The 18,798-nt window shown below is 40.3% G+C and overlaps 1 protein-coding gene across 3 annotated transcripts in view; it reads right to left on the bottom strand.

Annotated features, from left to right (window-relative positions):
• The window catches only part of STK17B (serine/threonine kinase 17b), a 32,809-nt gene extending 20,554 nt beyond the window's left edge, over positions 1 to 12,255 (bottom strand). Inside the window, exons 1-2 of one of the 3 annotated variants that reach the window (XM_004426752.3) lie at positions 12,020 to 12,255; positions 2,214 to 2,378 (exon numbers count right to left, since the gene is read on the bottom strand). In XM_004426752.3, coding sequence (XP_004426809.1) covers positions 2,214 to 2,335 — 122 coding nt within the window. In that variant the 5' untranslated portion in view covers positions 2,336 to 2,378; positions 12,020 to 12,255. Of the gene's footprint in view, positions 1 to 2,213; positions 2,382 to 4,870; positions 5,099 to 12,019 lie in introns of those variants that run through there. The other 2 variants (XM_087435519.1, XM_087435520.1) reach the window with 2 other exon arrangements.
• Positions 12,256 to 18,798: the final 6,543 nt, after the last annotated feature.

The raw sequence follows: 18,798 nt of genomic DNA on the forward strand, positions 1-18,798 counted from the left end.
ATTTTATAGACTTTCTCCCATATTCCTTATTGTGCAAAAGTAATTTAATAAATGTACATTTACCCATCAAAATAGTAACTTAGAAAAACAGAAAAGAATGCCCTTATTCAAGGCTTTGCATATTCAATTACCTGCTCAAAACAGTTTCCAAACATTTTTGCAACAGAAGGAAACCTGGAGATATCTAGTCCACCCTCTCATCTTAAAGAAAAGGAAATCACACAACTGAGTAGATTACACAACTTTAGATCCAGAGCAAAGACAAGTCAACTGCTTTTGAGCCTAGTCTGATGCCATATGACACATATTTGACATGGCTGTTGGAAAAAAAAGAAAACTCCTAATGGAATCTTAGGCTACCTCAATAAAGCTTTGTTGTATTGTAGATGGTAAGATGTGGACACTACTGTGTCCAGTCTAGGCCTCCTCATTTTAAGACTGATAATGAAAAATACAAAGTGGTCCGGAAGAGGGTAACTGGGTCAAGGAAGGCATTCTGAAAATCAGGTCATATAGTGAGCATTTAAGGAAAATGGCAATGTTGAGCCATACTCAAATCTCTGGAGGATTTTCACATGCACATTACATGCAGCTACAAAAAGAGAACCATGTCTTCTGCGTAAATGTTAGCAGAGTAGAAAACAGAACCTTCTGCGCCTAAGAGGCGCCCAGAAAATGGAACAGACACATTCTGAGGTAGTGAGTTCCCCAACTCTGAAGCATTCAAATTGAGGCTGGATAAACAGCTTGTCAGGAAAATTAGAGGAAAGACTGCTGCACTGCTTAAAAAATTGTATTAGAAGACCACTGACCACCGAAGTCCTTCTAGTGCAAAGATTCTATGACTACCAATGTGAAATACAGGCAACAAAAAGAAAACTTACTCTTCCCTATTATAATGCAAAGACAAATAAAATTATAGATTTAGAACTAAACAATTTCTTTAAAACATTCTGAAAGGTTTTTTAAATTATATCTTTTAATACACCATTAAAACACCCAAATATTTTGCACATAAAATTAAATAAATAAATATTGCAGGAATTATGAAATATGCTTTCACATTTAGTTCTTAGTCTGATGAGGTAGACATTACCATCCCTATTTTGCAAAAGGTCACATGATGTCGCATCCAACATCTGACAAGTGAAAAGGCCAGGACCTGCCTTTATCCTTAACATAAAGGACCACCTGGAACAGAATTACTTGTCAAGGTTCAGTCAACTTTGTTCTCACATTGAGATTGTCCAAGATAAAACCAATCATACTGTTTTACCAAACATCTGTCAATATAAACCTGGACTTGGTAAACCATGTTAACATAAGCCAAAACATTTGCCTCCAGAACTAAAATCAAACTGAAGATAGAAACTGACTGCCATCTTCCAACCTTTTGTTAAGTGTCTTTAAAGCTCAAAAGATGTTGAATACACAACTTAAATAACTTGGCATATCTTTGATCGCCTGCATATATATTAAAACAGTAGTATTAAATGGTCTCATGATATCAAGTCACTCCTTGGCCTTCAGGAATTTACACCGTGGTTAAGCCAGAACACGTAAGTATTAGTGTAAGTACAGGTTTTACTTATAGAACATGCATTCTTTGTCATATAGAATTATTCTATCAAATATGAGTTAACTCTCTTTAATTCAGGAAAGAAGAGGAGGAGAATGTCCCTATTTATTTTTTTAGCCCAGCACAATAGCCTAGGAATTTTTAAAATTTTTTATTTAACAAAAACTTATATAGCACTCTACTGAATACTTTACAAATGTTAACTCATTTAATCCTCACATCAACCATATAAGATAGATATAATTATCCTAATCCCCCCTTCTCCGATGAGGAAACTCAGCACTGAGAGGTACAGCAATTTAACTGAGGTCACACAGCTGGGAAATGGTGGAGCCCGGGTTTGGACTTGGCAGACCACTCTGCTCAGCTGCCTCTTCCCATGCACAGCCTCAGCCAAGAACCCTGACCTCTATCAGAGGCTCTGAAACTGCGGGGGGGTGTTATCATACAAGCTCACCAAGCCTCCACAGACTTGATTTCCAAGTCAGTTAAGACTGGACCGTGTATAATAAGAGCAGAGACAATGACTTTTCTTTCTCATCATTGTTAACAATCAAGTGAGTTTTATAGAACTATAGACACAGAAATCCAAAATGTGAATTTAAACAGCATACACATTATAAAGTTTCCTTACCTTCCTAGCTCTTTAGATGTGAGTGTATAAAAATTACTAAAGTTTTCCATTTTCATTGGTGTTTGAGGTGCTGTAGTTAGCAAGCCTGAAATACTCCGGCAATCAAACCTTCTCCGCGACATGGCAGATGGCTCCCGACACGCTCCTCCAGTCACTTATTTTCACCTACTGAAAAAGAGAGCAGATACAGGATATAACTTACACGCAATTAAGAAAAAAAAGATGTTATCTTGGACAGGATGTGCTTTACATTATATGGCTCCAAATATAGCTATAAAACACACACACACACCCTCCCCAAAAAAAGGAAGAAAAAGATTTAAAGAGCATGTTTTACCCAGAAGGAAGGAAAACAAAAAGCACACATATAAACTGGTATCACCTCTATGGCACTTGCAGCAGGTTACTGACTTCATTTCAGAATAAAACTACTGTAAAAATTCTGTAAGACCTCCCAAATTCTTAAAAAATAGTTAGAATAAAATTTTAATACAAGTAATGACTCAATTTCATTTTTAAACTCTCTTTAAAATTATATCTTCACATAAAAAGATAATTTAACATAGCAAGGTAATGATTATTCATTTTAAATTTAATTTCACATGGCCTAACAAATTTGGTGGTGAATTCAAATCTTGTGAGTTATATTACTGACATGTGAATGACTATAAGAAATAGAATTTGTTTTACAGACTGTCTACATTTCAATAATAAATTGAGAAACTTTCATAGGTCTTAGAACTTCTTTCTTTTGGCAGAACCTAGCACAGAGCCTGCCATGTATGAAGAGCTCTATAATTTGGCTGGATGAGTGATTAACCATACGTAAAGTCTTATTCTGGAGTTCTAATCTATATCTGAAGCGCCTATGTGCATCGATCTGGAACTCTGTCATATTTACATGTATTCAGTTTTAACCTCAAAACTACTATTTCATATTAACTGAATTCATATAATAATAGCAGACTACATATTACAAAGTACTTCGGACTTTCTGCTATGCATATCTAATAAAGATCCAGTATTATTCTTCCAGCACCCTCTTACAATAATCCCCAAGACTTTCGTTCCTTCTCTGCCACATTTTTCCTCCACTTATTTCCTGCTCGATACGTACTTATCATGCTTTATCTTCCCAAGTTCAAAAGTCAACTATATACAACTTAGCAATAAGCAGTGTGATTAGAGTTCCATGTTCTCAGTTTCCATATTTTCTCAGTTTTATTCTTAAGATGGCAAAATTTTTTTCGCTAAATCCCTTGGTCTTTGGGGAAACAAAGCGCTAACTAGCTTTGGGATACATCTCTAGTTGTCTAAGAGGAGCAGCGCAGCATTCTGAAAATAACCTTTGGACTGAAGCACATCAGGTCTGAACCCCATTTATCCATCACACCAGCTATGAGATCTTAACCAAATTATTTAACTTTGCTACTGTTATGGGCTAAACTGTGCCCCTACCTCAAAATTCGTATGTTGAAGTCCTAACCCTCAGTACCTCAGAAAGTGACCGTATTTGGAGATAGGGCCTTTAAAGAGATAATTAAGCTAAAAATGAGGTCATTAGGGTGGGCCCTAATCCAACAGGACTGGTGTCCTCATAGAAAGAGGAGATCAGGACACAGACACACAGAGAGAAGACCACGTGAAGACAAAAGGACAAGGTGGCCATCTACGAGCCACAGAGAAAGTCCTCGGAGAAACCGACCTGCCCACACCTTGATCTCAACTTCTCCTCCCCAGAACTCTGAGAAAATAAATTTCTGTTGTTTCGGTCACAAACCTGCAGCACTTTGCTATGGCGGCCCAGCAAACTAACACAGCTACTTAAAACAGAAAGAAACATTCAGACGCATAGGAAGGGGTACAAACACCACGACAAACACCTGCTTTTTCAATCTTATTACTTTGCCATATTTCGTTTAAATTAAAAATAAATAAGACCTCTCAGACACAGCCGAAGTCGGTCCCTTCTTTCCATCCCCAGTTTACATTCTCACCAGCCCTGGCTGGGAGGGCTTATCATTTTCTTGCCAACATCTGCCCCATTCAGACTTTTAATTTTGGCTATTCTAGTGTGACAAAGGTGAAACGGAATTTTGTGATGTACTTTGCATTTCGCTGATGACTAGTGAGGAAAGCTTCCATTCTGCTGCCTCTAAATTACGGATCATGATAGAATCTAATTGCAGATGTCTAAAAATTAAAAGTTAAAATATGATGAATTCATTAGAATGACACTGGTAAAGTGCAATCGTGAGAGTACACCATGATTGTTCAATAAATAAATACTGTTAATATTCTACCCAAACATACTCTCTACGCAGTACCCTGCCATTGTTGAGTAGCTGTACCCTGTTTCCATATACAAAACTCTCACCCTAAGTTAGCTTAAACTCAACTCTTAAACTTCTCTATTATTCATTGTTTTGATGAGCTATTTGTATACCTTCTTAGTTCTGATGGCACTCAGTTTCATTGGTCACTTACTCCTCTCTGAAAAATTAATCCAGTTACCAATTTCTACACTCAATCTATTTTTTTTTTCAGGTCATCTTTGGGATTTTACTAATTTTTTTTCTAAATTTAAAAGTATATGACTATGCATGTTTATGATCACATTTATGCTATACACATATATACAGAAAGAAGGGATATACCTGTATCTTGGATACAGATTGGGCTACATTCCCAACACTGTTCATCAATCAGGCCTTGGGAAACATAAGAACAAGAACGTGTCAAATTCAATCACAGAGACAGAGTATAGGTTCTTGAGTCTAAAATGTTCACCTCATCTAGATTCTAGAATCTAATAAGATGTTTATCTCACGCTGTAATATATCAGCAACAAAGTGATCTATTCATAAGAACTCCAAAGATTTAAAATATACTTTATGAATAAGCATTTTCTGCTCTCAAGTTTCAAAAGAGTCAATACGGTTCTTAGATGTAGTCGATTTATGTTCAATGAAGCATGATTTACAACAGTGAAAAAAAATCAAAAACTTGTTGAATGAATGAACGCCAAAGTCCAACAATAGGGAAACAGGTAAATACATCTAAATAATAAGATACTATATACTCAAAAATTGTGCTTTCAAAGACTATTTTTAACTCATATAATATTTGTGAAAAGAGGAAGACTCAAAACTTTATGTACAGTATTATAATTTTGTGGGAAAAATATGAAAGCAAATAGAAGATAAGATCGGAAAACTATGGCCAATATATTACCAGTGGTTATCTCTGGATAGTGGGATTATGGCAGTATTTATACTTTCCTGTGTTTAAGTATCTATACTAAGCAGGTACTAATTTAATAATCGACAAAAATTAATAAATACCTTTGGGCAAAAAAGATGGCTGTGAATATGGATGACTAGACTCTAAATGCAGAAACTTACCATATGCAACAGCAAAATGTCTCTCTCTACACATTAAGGGTTTACTTGGCTGGAAATTCAAGAGCCATTATTGTTCGGGTTTTTTAAGGCCTCAAACGTTTCCTCTGCACTCATATAGAGCGGATGGTGTTCACTATCCAAATAACACGCCAGTTCTTATGCAGAGACCATAGAAGCATTTAGGGCAAATACTAAACAAAAATTAATGCCTTGTTTAATACTGCACTGAAAAAACAATTTCACAAATTCTGAATTAATGTTATAGTTATAATTCTATATGATGAATAACAGTTTGTAACCTTAAGACATATGCCTTTATTATAAGTATCACTTGTGAAAAGCCAGACTCATCCTGGGACTCCTCCAAAAAAAATCCAAAATGTGATATCCAAATATACTGATAAATATTACGTTTTTTTTTTTTTTTATTCATTTTTTCCCCCCAAAGCCCCAGTAGATAGTTGTATGTCATAGGTTCACATCCTTCTAGTTGCTGTACGTGGGACTCGGCCTCGGGTTGGTCGGAGAAGTGGTGCCTTGGGGCGCGCCCGGGATCCAAACCCGGGCCGCCAGCATCAGAGCGCGCGCACTTAACCGCTAAGCCACGGAGCCGGCCCCTGATAAATATTACGTTTTTTAATACATATTATTTAGTTATATTAGAAGGAAAAGAGCTTAGCTTTAAAAAAAAAGGATTGAAATGGATAATGATGATATAAATAGGGACTTACTAATCAAGCTACTTAACAGTATTTCCTAATACTGGACATTGACTTGTGTTTAATTTTTTACCCTAATAAATTTTCCTCCCCTCACATGTACTGTTGGTCATCATAATGGATGAATGTACCACAGGTACCTGGATGACTATAAATGTACCTGAAAACAGCGCTGGGCAATCAGCAGTTTTTTAAATACATGTGAATACAAAAAGCATCTTTCGAATTGTGATACATTTCGCTCTGGCTGTGAATATGCTGGAACACAAACCATGTCTCAGAAAAGAGAAAGAGCACATTTCTGAAGACTGAACCTTAAACTTATCTACTTATTGCTAATATACCTGTATTACAAACTGCTTTAGGTATCCATAAAGCATCCCTTAAGTGTCTTTCTCTTCTGTTTACTGCACTTGAATCAATCGTCACAGCCTAGGTATTTTTCCATTTCCTCTCCTTTGGCCAATTCTGCACATAGTGCAGCACAAATGTCACTGTCCACCAAACCCTCCACAAACCTCTAGCTGGCTGCCCTTCACATAAGATTTAATCCTTGGGCACATAAAGATTATCAGTCAGCTCTCTGTCTCTCCTTGTATCTTCCTACGTTTCCCACCAAATTCTCTCTTAACTCCAACAAACAATCCCAGACCTGTTCTTGTTTTCTATCACAATTCACAGACCTACAACTGATTCTAAATCACCAGTATGTCTCACTCCATTTGAAATTCATTTCATAACACTTTATTAGGCTAGGCCAATAAAAAAAAATCTTAAGAGACCTAGTAGGTGAAGGTGTGTGGCATGTGTGTGTAGGTACACAATTATAGACACAATCAGGCACTAGAAACAGTAAGAGGGTAACAGAAGGCAGGGTACATCCAGTACTACTAGAAGTAACGGCATCTCAAATGTATTTTCAGAGATTTTCTGCATTAACTCCCATTACGATAATTACAAGAAGAATTCAGATATGGATCAGCAAAGCAGGAACAGAAGGAAACATTAGGCTCGATTTGGGCCTTAATGGACGTGAAGGGAGAAAGCAAATGTGATGTAATCAAAAGTAAGACAAATGAACAGTCCCTATAAACCTCTAAATAGCTCTATTCTAAAAATACTCATCATAACATTCATTTCAAAGTTATCAAATAAAAATGTTTTATAAAAATAGAATATAACATATACAATAAATGAAAACATCTAGAGAATTAAGTTGTCTGCTCCGATCCACACAAGCTAAAGTCCTTATAGCACGACACACAAAAGCCCTGGGGGCCGGTACACACCAGCTTCATTTCCTGCCACCCTCATATCTCATATTTTGCCTCATATCTGTTATACTTCTCTGACTGCAACATCCTTTCTACCTTTCCTTAAATGGCTAACTCTTCTTATGCATTCTTCACATCTCAACACAGAATGTCATCTCCCCGAGGAAGCTTTACCTAAAACCCACAGGTTGGGTTAAATGCCTCTCCTTTATGCTTCAAATAGGAGGACCCTTGACATACCTCTTTACCTCAACATGTAACACGGACTGCAATTATGTCTAGTGTCTAAAGGGCAGCAACCATTTACTTTTGCGCCTAAACTCCCAACATCGTGTCTGGCATCTGGTAGGAATTTAAAAAAATGTTTAATGAACTGCATAAGAATTACGAAGTAGAGCAAGAAGAATTTTTAGGTACATCTCATATCTTCAAGGGTTTATCAGAACTTGAGCTCCACCTTGAAATTATAGTATTAGAGCTTCAAATGCAGCCAGTCTCTGCTTAATTCAGTACCTGGCTAAATAAAATAAGAAATATTTTAAATTGCTATTAGAGAATTTCAATTCTAAACAGGATAGTCACAAAGTCTGGAAACATGGAAAAAATTATTTTATCAGATATTGTAATACCAACAGACCATTTATTTTGTATTTACCTGTGCTTCCAGACTAGGTGGCTACCTGTTTTTATGTAAATTCCTACTTTAGCTAAGAACATCAATATTTTAAGAGCTAGCTCAATCAGGAAATTCAGACACTTGTCCTGTCAAGAACTGATAAATCTAGGTCTTCATGAAGTAAATTTGAAACATAATGCAAAGTTAAGACACAAGATTACAGGAAACAACACCTTTCTACATAGCCATTTATAGCTACCAAATTTTCCCTAGGAAACAGAGGAATTAGAGATTTATTTACCTAGCATCCATCAAAATAAAGGAAGAACTTTCTGCTAGCATGGCAGAAATCCATTTTAAGTTAGTCATTGATTTGAAGTAAAAGTATTGGTGTAGACAGGGATGATGATGATTTTCAATGTTAAAGAAGACTGCATTTCTTATATGTATTTTACTAATAAGTTTGTTTTGTTTTGTTTTAAAGATAGAATAGAAAGTATAATTCAGGAATGTAATCCTTTGAAAATCACAAAAGGAAGCCAGCTAACTGCCTCTAGTCCAACCAGCCTAGCATACATACTAGTATATACCATCCAAGGGCTGAAGTCCCAGGTAACCACCCTAGGCCTGATTCTGTGCCACGATAGTAAGGCATGGTGCCGTCACTTCTACCTTCAGAAGGAGAATTAAACCCTGTAACTGTGAATCAGGATATGAAGATGCTGAAAAACGGAAATATAGTGGGCCAACAAACACACAGTGCTTGTCATTCATCAGATGGAAAATTAAGTACCTGTTGTAAAATACAGTACTATTTACTTATAGCATCGCCGAAGTACTCTTTATTCAGTAACTGTTACAATGCAAAACGGAATATGATCCTTTAAGGATTCAAGATGAAACTACCACCTCACTGTTAACATTAAAATTCTTACATGCTTAAAGTATAACTACGCCCTCTTTTGGGGAAGAAGTTGCAAAAGGTTGGGGGCGCATCAAAATATGTCGCATATAAATATTAAAAGAAACTGGCTAGTTTAAATGTTTATAGTGCCATTGAAGTTCAAGGTGAATTTGGGAAAAAAAGGATAAATAAATCAAAGAAATAAAAAATAATTTACCAAAGTATGTCTTGAAAATTGCAACATTTATCACAACATATTTAGATAAAAATGTGTTTGTAACTTAATTTTATAAGTAATTAACTGAAATATTCAAAGAAATATCCTTTGATAACAGTCTATCATACAATATAAACTACATAAAAATAAAATCATTGAGGGGCCGGCCCAGTGGCGCAGCAGTTGAGTCTGCCCGCTCTGCTTTGCGACCTGGGGTTGGCAGGTTAGGATGCAGGGCACGCACAGACGCACCGCTTGTCAAGCCACGCTGTGGCGGCGTCCCATATAAAGTAGAGGAAGATGGGCACGGATGTTAGCCCAGGGCCGGTCTTCCTCAGCAAAAAGAGGACGATTGGCAACATGTGTAGCTCAGGGCTGATCTTCCTCACCAAAAAAATAAATAAATAAATAAATAAAATAAAATCACTGAATTTTGTCATCAGTATTGGGGAAAACGAAAGCAACTAAAACATTTAAAGTTTTCCCAAGTGGAAAGGAAGTACATAAATGACTGTTAATGTTTCTCACACAATCAATACCTGCAGAATGCAAAAGAATTCTTTAAAAAAACAAGAACCAATAAAAATCCTTTAAAAGCAGTAAATCTAGGAGCACTGTTCTTCTTAGCTGCCAACTTTATATACAGGAAGTATCCACTACGATACAACACACATGCAATTTTAAGGCAATTTTAGGATTAAGTGGAAGTGTTACCAATTGATTTCCTTGATTCCTGGGTTTTAAATTGGGTCTCTGAGATTAAACTAGGGAAATTTTGATAAGGAAATTCTCTCTTATAATTATTAAACAGCTTCAAAACAAAGTTTTAAAAAAATGTTTAAATGTTTACCTAACACCAGGAAAACACTGTCAGTGCATGCTTAAAAATAAAGTTGTCTGATTAGAAACATGCCATAAAATGCCTGTATCTTCTTCAGATTTGTTATTAATGTGCTGACACAGTGATCAATTAGTCAAGTCTTCACGTTCCTAAAATTCTATCTTAACCAAACTCTAACTCACTATTCAGTGAGCCTAAGAGAAACTGCAAGCATTCTGTCTACACACACACAAAAAAAGCCTTCAAATTATACACAAATTTTACTTTGAAAACTTAAATATATTGCCATGTAAACATATTTCACTTCAATTTTAGATCTGTAATTTAGAAAAATAATCTAAAGCGTATGACATGTATCTCAAAAATAAAGCAGCTATTAATAACAACTTCCATTATTAAAATACTAGAAAAATTTTTAAAAAGTGAACATCAGCTCAGAGGAGGATGAAGGGGGAAGAAGAGAGTCCTTAAACTAGAGCATTGCTCCTATGGACCAACTTCTTCAAAAATACACAATTCTATGGGTATGTGACTTAATATTTACAACACAAACACCTTAGAAGTTGAAAACTATTTCTGGACAGTTCACTGTCAAACTATAAAATGGTGTATCAATGAGAAAGCAGGTTTATCATCTTTTCCTTTTAATAAAATCGTGCTCCTGGGCTCAAACTGCCAGGTTACATATGGTGCCACTTGCCCGGTCGTCTCTGTAGACCACGCTCTCAGCGCACACATTCCCAGACTTGAGGACTTAAAAGGGCCACACCACGTCAAACATCACTGCGGAGCCCAGCCTATCATTGGTACCACACACGCAAACATTACGTCGGCAAAACAATCAGTGAATGTGATACACACGCTAATATTATTGAAATTTGATCAGTATGTGGTTGGATTTTTAAAATGTACTTTTTTTCCCTTAACTTCAATTTGCAAATTGCTGTCGGAACGCCTTTAGTCCCATCACAGACAGAGGAAGAACTACTATCAGCTACCAGCTGTCATGAAGTCTCTTTCAGTTTTGTCTCTACTTATCGCTCTAAGGGAATTCAAACGAAGCGCTATTCCCTACAATAAAACAAAAAGCTGGGTAAAGGTCAAAATCATAGTCATCATGTACTGGAGGTGTGGAGTTTGAGGATGCGTCGTGTACACTTAAGTGGTTTACGCGGCGTCAAAACAAAACCAGATCGCCGAAAATCACTGAAACAACTGCAACTCGTCTTCTCTGCTCACTGACTTTACAGAACTGTACACAAGCAGTAACCGAAAATGCCCCACAAGACGAGCACACACTTGCCACGAAAGGCAGTGTGGGCAGGACGCGTCCCCGAGTCCAGATGTGAACACGTCCTGTGCCCACCCCACAGCTGTGAACTGGGGAGCGGCACGAAGGACCACGTCGACGCGACGTGGAAGGGACGCGAGGGAGCGGGTCGCGAGCCGGGTAGAGCCCGGGCCGGCCAGGCGACGACGCACGGACACACAGACACGGACACACTCAGACACGCTCTCCGGGCGGAGAAGGGTGTCGGGAGGACCACCCGCCGCCCCCAGTGCCGCACCCCAGGGAACCCGGGGAGCAGGACTCCAGCCGGAATGCGGCGAGGGGTCCGGAGCAGTCGGGCCACCCGAAGGGCGGCAGAGCCCGAGCCCACCTCCGCCAGGCCGGGGGTCCGAGGGGACCCCGGATCCGCCCACACCGCCTGATCCCTCCTCGGGAGCCCTCCCACATTCCGGGGTCTCTGTTCAGGGGTTCGGAGCCGCAGCCCCGAGCCCACCCGCCAGCCCCGGCAGCCCGCGGACGCGCGAGGCGGAAGACACTGACCGCTCGGGCCGCAGCAGGTTCTCCCGGGGCTGCCCCTCCAGGGGGGCTCCCGTCCCGCCCCACGCCGCTGGCCGCCGCAGGACGCGTTCTCCAGCTCCAGCCCGGGGAGGCGCCGGGCAGCTCCGGGCGTGGCAGGACCCACTTTTACTCTTCCGGACAACGGCCAACAGCGGTGACCTGGCCCCCCGGGAGGTGGCTGCCGGCGACGGCTGCGGAGACGGCGACCGGCGCTTACAGTTGAGGTTTGAAAACTGCAGCCGCGTTGCGGGGCAGGGCTGTGAGCTGGAGCCCGCCCCTCGGCCGGGAGAGCCAATCGGAGCGCGCGCGGAGGGCGGGGCTGTCACGTGGCGGGCGGGGCGGGGCGCCGGCCGGCGGCGCGTGCTGCGGGGCGGGGCCCCAGCGGTGAGACGGTGTGGCCGCGCCGGCCGGCAGGGGGCCGGGGGCTGGGCGGAGCTGCGGAGCAGGTGTGGCGCTGGGGCAACTGCGGCGAGGGCGGGGTGAGGCGGCCGCGCAGGGCTGTGCGTGACCGGGTGCGCCACTGCCCCCTCAGAGTGCTCAGTCCATGTGCAGGTGTGAATATCTGCAGACTGGGGAGAGGGAAGAAGTAAAGTTAGCCCCAACTGCTTCTGACTCATTCCCAAACTTCTGTGCCTACCCAAATCCTGTTTTCTGACTCTTCCGGGTCATCTTCCCAATGACCTGAACCCACCCCGCTAGTGGAGAGCCCAGTTTGCTACAACCTGGCAGCTGTCAACGTCGCCTGGGGATTTGTGGAGCCTGGGCTCACCGCTAAAGTCCGCTCCAAAGAATTCAGTCCTGAGGCAGGTCCCAAGAAGAATCCCAATAGGATGAATTGCCGCTTCTGCAAATAGAGGGCTAAGGGAAAAGATGAGAGCCCCCAGCAAACTACTCAGGATCTGTTATCTCTTGAAGAGAATGAAAAAGTTGAAAGTTCTGTGCAAGACACAACTGAGTTTTTATTTTGTTTTATGTAACCTAGGATTGGTTGCAGAGTATATTTACAGTAATTGTAGAAGACTATTGGAAAATATATTGGAAGGGGACGCATTCTCTTTCAAAAGGTTTTAATACTAAGTCAGCATCTAAAGAGGAGGTTTTCTTGTTTTATTTCTCAGTAAGCCAAGCATTTTCTCATCAAGCCATCTGTTTGCTCTTCTGTACTGTGTTTTTCCCAAGATAAATGCATAAAATGCCTCACAGTCATTTAATAAAGTCTGCTTGTGGTTACTTAACTGCCTCATCCCAGTTTAATATGTCTATTCCTCAGCTTGTCACTGGGAAAATATTGCTTCCATCTATCTAGTCTCTTGTTAGTAACAATGGGACTAACTAGAGAAGTCTCAAGTAAGGATGGAAACAAATTTTAAAAAACCACACACTGAAATGGACTTTTCAGCTATGATTATTTAAGAGCCCACAAACCAGTGAGGCTGTGCCCATCTTTTCTATTATGAACTCCAGGGCAGCATCCCAGAGGTCTCAGCAGCAGCACTGGAACCAGTAACCTCCAGGGATCACAGGACTGCATCATGGCGGTGATTTTTGGTGTATGTGTGTGTGTGTTTAACCCTGGACTTCCTCAGTTCCAACATTTGACCAATCGCCAGCTCTTACCAATCTCCTCACACTCAGGCTGCCTTCCCCTCTGTCACTAACCCAGTCCCACATCACTTCACACCTACACGCAGGCCTTTCTCTCTCCATCACGGCTTTAAACCAACCCTCCCTGTGGTCACAAGCCCTTTCGTCTAAGCAGGCAGCCTGCTACGGGTCTTTTCATGTCTTGCATTTTCCTGCCTCTGCCCGGGCTCCAGCTTTGCACCATCCTCCTCATCAGCACCTGTTCATCAATTTCCAACTTTAAGAGAGTCACCCTCTCCAGAAATCAGAAATCTTTGCTGACTTCTACTTTCCACTCCCAGCCTGATCACCTCTTTGCCCTATGTTCCTAGGTGCAGGGCTCACTTATACTTGTTGCCTGTGTTTTTCTTATGCCCCTAAGTAGATTGTTAACTTCCGTGCCTAATGTCAGATTTGCCAGCTAGGATTTAGCACACTCTCCCAAGGACATTCGGCTACACTTGCTTGGTCTCAGGCACGTGGTTCAAGTAACAAGGAGCTCCTGGTGCTGAGGAGCGGACTGTACCATCTGTAGCCTTGCAGTAAAATTCAACATGTCCCTCCATCCTACCTCTTTTACCTAAAGTCATTCATAGCCATGTCAAAGGTGCGTGCTTTCGCTCTCATTCCCTTGACCTAATGGTCATTCTGTGATCATGGCCTCTGACCACAGAGTTCATTAAGGTGATCCTTGAATGCCACATACTGACCAGGGATGGTGGTTGTTATGGGCTGGTTGTGTCCCTGCCAAATTCTTATGTTGAATCCTCCCCCCCCCCCCCCCAGCACCTCAGAATGTGACTGTATTTGGAGATAGGGCCTTTAAAGAGATCATTAAGGTAAAATGAGATTTTATAGGTGGGCCCTAAGCCAAGATGAAGAGATTATACCGTCAACAAAATAAAAAGGCAACCTACTGAATGGGAGAAAATATTTGCAAATCATATATCTGACAAGGGATTAACATTCAAAATACATAAAGAACTCGTACATTCAATAGCAAAAAAGCCCAAACAATCTAATTTAAAAATGGGCAGAAGATATTGAACAGACATTTTTCCAAAAAAGACATACAGATAGCCAACAGGCACATGAAAAGATGCTCAGCATCATTAATCATCAGGGAAATGCAGATCAAAACCTCAATGAGATATCACCTGTTAGAATGGCTGTTATCAAAAAAGTAAGATATGGGGCTGGCCCAGTGATGCAGTGGTTAAGTTCGCATACTCCACTTTGGCGGCTCAGGGTTCATGGGTTCAGATCTTGGGCCCAGAGCTATGCACCACTTATCAAGCCATGCTATGGCAGGTGTCCCACATATAAAGTGGATGAAGATGGGCACAGATCTTAGCCCAGGGCCAATCTCCCTTAGCAAAAAGAGGAGGATTGGCAGTGGACGTTAGCTCAGTGCTAATCTTCCTCACACACACACAAAAAAAGCAAGAAATAACAAGTGTTGGTGATGATATGGAGAAAAGAGAACCCTTGTGCACTGTTGGTGGGAAAGTAAACTGATGCAGCCATTATGGAAAACAGTATGGAGTTTCCTCAAAAAATTAAAAATAGAAATACTATATGATCCAGCAATTCCACTTCTGGATATTTATCCAAAGAAAATTAAAACTTTAACTCAACAAGATATATGCAGTTCATTGTTCATTGCAGTATTATATTTACAATAGCCAAGATATGGAAACAATCTAAGTGTCCATCGATGGATGAATGGACAAAGAAGATACAGTATACATAGACAGTGGAATATTATTCAGCCATAAAAAAAGAAATCTTGCCATTTGCAACAACATGAATGGACCTTGAGGGCATTCTGTTAAGTGTAATAATACCATATGATCTCACTTATACGTGGAATTAAAAACAATCAAAACAAAAAACCAAGTTCATAGATACAGAGAATAGATTGATGGTTGGCAGAGGTGGGGGTTGGGGGAGAAATGGGTGAAGGGGGTCAAAAGATACAAACTTCCAGTTATAAAATAAATAAGTCGTCAGGATATAACACACAGCATGTTGACTGTAGTTAATAATACTATCTTGCCTATTTGAAAGTTGCTAAGAGAGTAGATCTTAAAACTTCTCATCGTTAGAAAAAAAATATTTTTGTAACTCTGTAAAGTGAAAGATGTTAACTAGACTTATAAATAAGGTGGTGACCATTTCACAATGTATACAAATATCAAATCATTATGTTGTACACCTGAAACTAATATAATGTTATATTTCAATTATACTTCAATTGAAAAAATAATTTAAAAAAATAGACTACAAAACAGACAACACAGACTGAGGGACGACCATGTGAGGACATAGTGACAATGCTGTCGTCTGCAAGCCAAGGAGAGAGGCCTCAGAAGAAACTAAACCTGCTGACACCTTGATCTTGGACTTTCAGCCTCCTGAACTGTGAGAAAATAAATTTCTGTTGTTTAAGCCCCCCAGTCTGTGGTATTTGTTATGGTAGCCCTAGCAGACTCATACAGTGGTTGTCCTGGATAACTCTAAGTGAATCACCATATGTGACCAGGGATGGGGGTCCTTTCTGATCATGCCACGAGATTCACCTCATTCTGTCCAGGAAAAGTGCTCTCTGCAGTCACACCAGGTCAGTCACCACACGCTGACCACACACTGACCAGGGAAGGTGATCCTGATCTCACATTTACTCCCTACAGATGCAGAGGAGGGTGGAATTTTATACAGAGAAGAAGGCCTCAAATTTAAAACTCCTGCCATTGACACATGCTCCTTCTGAAGAAAGCCTTTCCAGTCATTTGTGTGTCAAGATCCTACAGTTCAATCCACGTGGAAAAAGCAAACGAAGCATTACTGCCTGTCTCCAACTGAGTAAGCCAGAAATTTGTGGCCAGGCTAAAGGCAGGCAGACACTAAAGGGGGGGCAACAGCCTCTGAAAGGGCTTGGCTCAAACCTCCACCCAACAGAAGGACTCATGTTGAACAGAGACAAGCTAGTCCAAATAGATCCCCTCTCTGGAGGTAGGAGTACTGGGTGTACTCAGATGGAAAAGTCACAGTGCATTTATCCATGGTGCCCACAGCACGTCCCAATTTGGGAAGCATTGGGGACCACAAGACCTTGCATCTCTTGACTCTTTTATAACAAACCTTGTTAGCAAAGGTAATTGGGGCAAGTTGTTCCTAATGAGAGCAATGACTCAGACTGGTATAGGTCTTCCTCGAACAGTGACACAATTCTTTTCTCTGAAGCACCCGTGATTAACTAGGATCTAGATTGCCCATCAAACCACCCATCACAGTTCATAGAATATAAACTTCCAGAACCGTCCAAAAGAAATGTCATGCAAACCACATACATCATTTTAAATGGTCTAGTAGTCACATTAAAAAAGCAAAAACAGATGAAATTCATTTTAAAAATATATTTTACTTAACCCAATATATCCAAAATATTGTCATTTCAACATGTAATCAACATAGAAAATTATTAATGAGATATTTTACATCCTTTTTTTCATATTGTCTTAAATCTAGTGTTTTTTTACATTTATGACACATCCCAATTCAGATGCTAAATTTTCACCAGAAACACTTGATCTGTATTTAGATTGCACAAAATTTACCGTTGTCAAAAGATGATTCACATCCCTATGTTTTTTCAAAGATAAAAGTTTCAAATAACTAAATACAGTATCAGTTTTTTAACTTAAATTTAAATAAAATGAAATAAAATTATAATTCAGTCACACTAGCCACATTTCAAGGGCTCCGTAGCCACATGTGGTTGGTGGCTACTGTTTGGGACAGCACAGGTCCAAAGGGCTGGAAATGTGCCTTCTAATTGCTTCTAAACCTCAAACTGTTTAATGCAGTACTAGACACAAGGTAAGTTCTCAATGAATCATAGCATCAGAGCAGTTTGGAATTTCAAAAATCCTTAAGGTTCGGTGGCTCAATTCCCTTATTTTAGAAAGGAGAAAACCTAGAATGAGAAAAGTTAAGGTACTTGCAGAAGATCACGCAACTCAGTGATGGGTGCATATCTGGACAGAATTTAGGTCGCCTGATTCTTAATCCTGAGGTCTTTCTACCTCATTATGTCAGACATACTTCAGGAAAAAAATGATCTTTAAATTTATTTGAATAATCACTTGAATGATGTGGGCAAAGAAAAGCATACTTATATCCTAGCTGCATTTGCATAACCTGATAAAGACAGTGCATCCAGAATATTGAAGTTCTCCTTCCACTGTGGTTTGGGGTCTAGGTGGTTTCATCTGTCAGTCCCTCTTACCTCGGCTTGTCACTGCTTCCTCTCCTTGGAGATGCCCCAAAGCACATATATCTCGCACACCCCCAGAGCATCTGGCCACATTTTTCTGTCTACAGCTGTCCTCTCCAGCTGTCTACCACAATTTGTTTAAGGTTGTGCTTCAGAGAATCCTTTATATTTGCAAATCAAAGTATTCAGGAGAAACCAGCAAAGTTGTAGAAGAGTTGCTACAAATACCGCGAGTCCTGTGGTCCCGCCTGAGAGTTGTGAGTCAGAGAGGGAGGGTGCATGTGCAGTGAAGTGGCATCAGACAGACCTGCAGTCAAGTCCCAGCTCTGCTCATTCCTAGGTGTGTGACTTTGGGCAGTCCTCAGTTTCCTCATCTGTAAAATGAGGATAATAATAATAATAGTTACCTCTGTGAGACTTCAATGCGATAGTGCCTACGGAGCACAGTGTCTGACGAGAGTAAGCTCTCAGTTGGTACAAGCTGTTGTGATTTTCCAGTGGTCTGCAGGCTCCCTGAGGGGACTGTATATCTCTGGCTCACTACTGTATCTTGTGATAGCAAAATGCTTGAGACATCATAGGTCCTAAGTGTATATTTGTTGAATGACTTTATGAGATACTCATGATTTCCCTCAAATCTTGCGATTGATGCTAAGAGATATCATCAGGAAAAAATATGGTGAAGTCTATGGCAGGGAAAGGGGAGAGGGAAGTGGCTGCTTTCTCCTTCAGAATCTACCTGGTGGAGGCACATAGGCTCAAAATGAAGCTGTCATGTCAACAAATGGTGACATCCAGGGCCATGTGTGGTAAAGAAATTCAAGTCACTAGTGTTTAAAGGGAAGTAGGTATCAAGTGG

The sequence above is a fragment of the Ceratotherium simum genome, chromosome 9 (assembly GCF_057802395.1).
Source record: "Ceratotherium simum simum isolate JZ-2026a chromosome 9, ASM5780239v1, whole genome shotgun sequence".
NCBI lineage: Eukaryota > Metazoa > Chordata > Mammalia > Perissodactyla > Rhinocerotidae > Ceratotherium > Ceratotherium simum.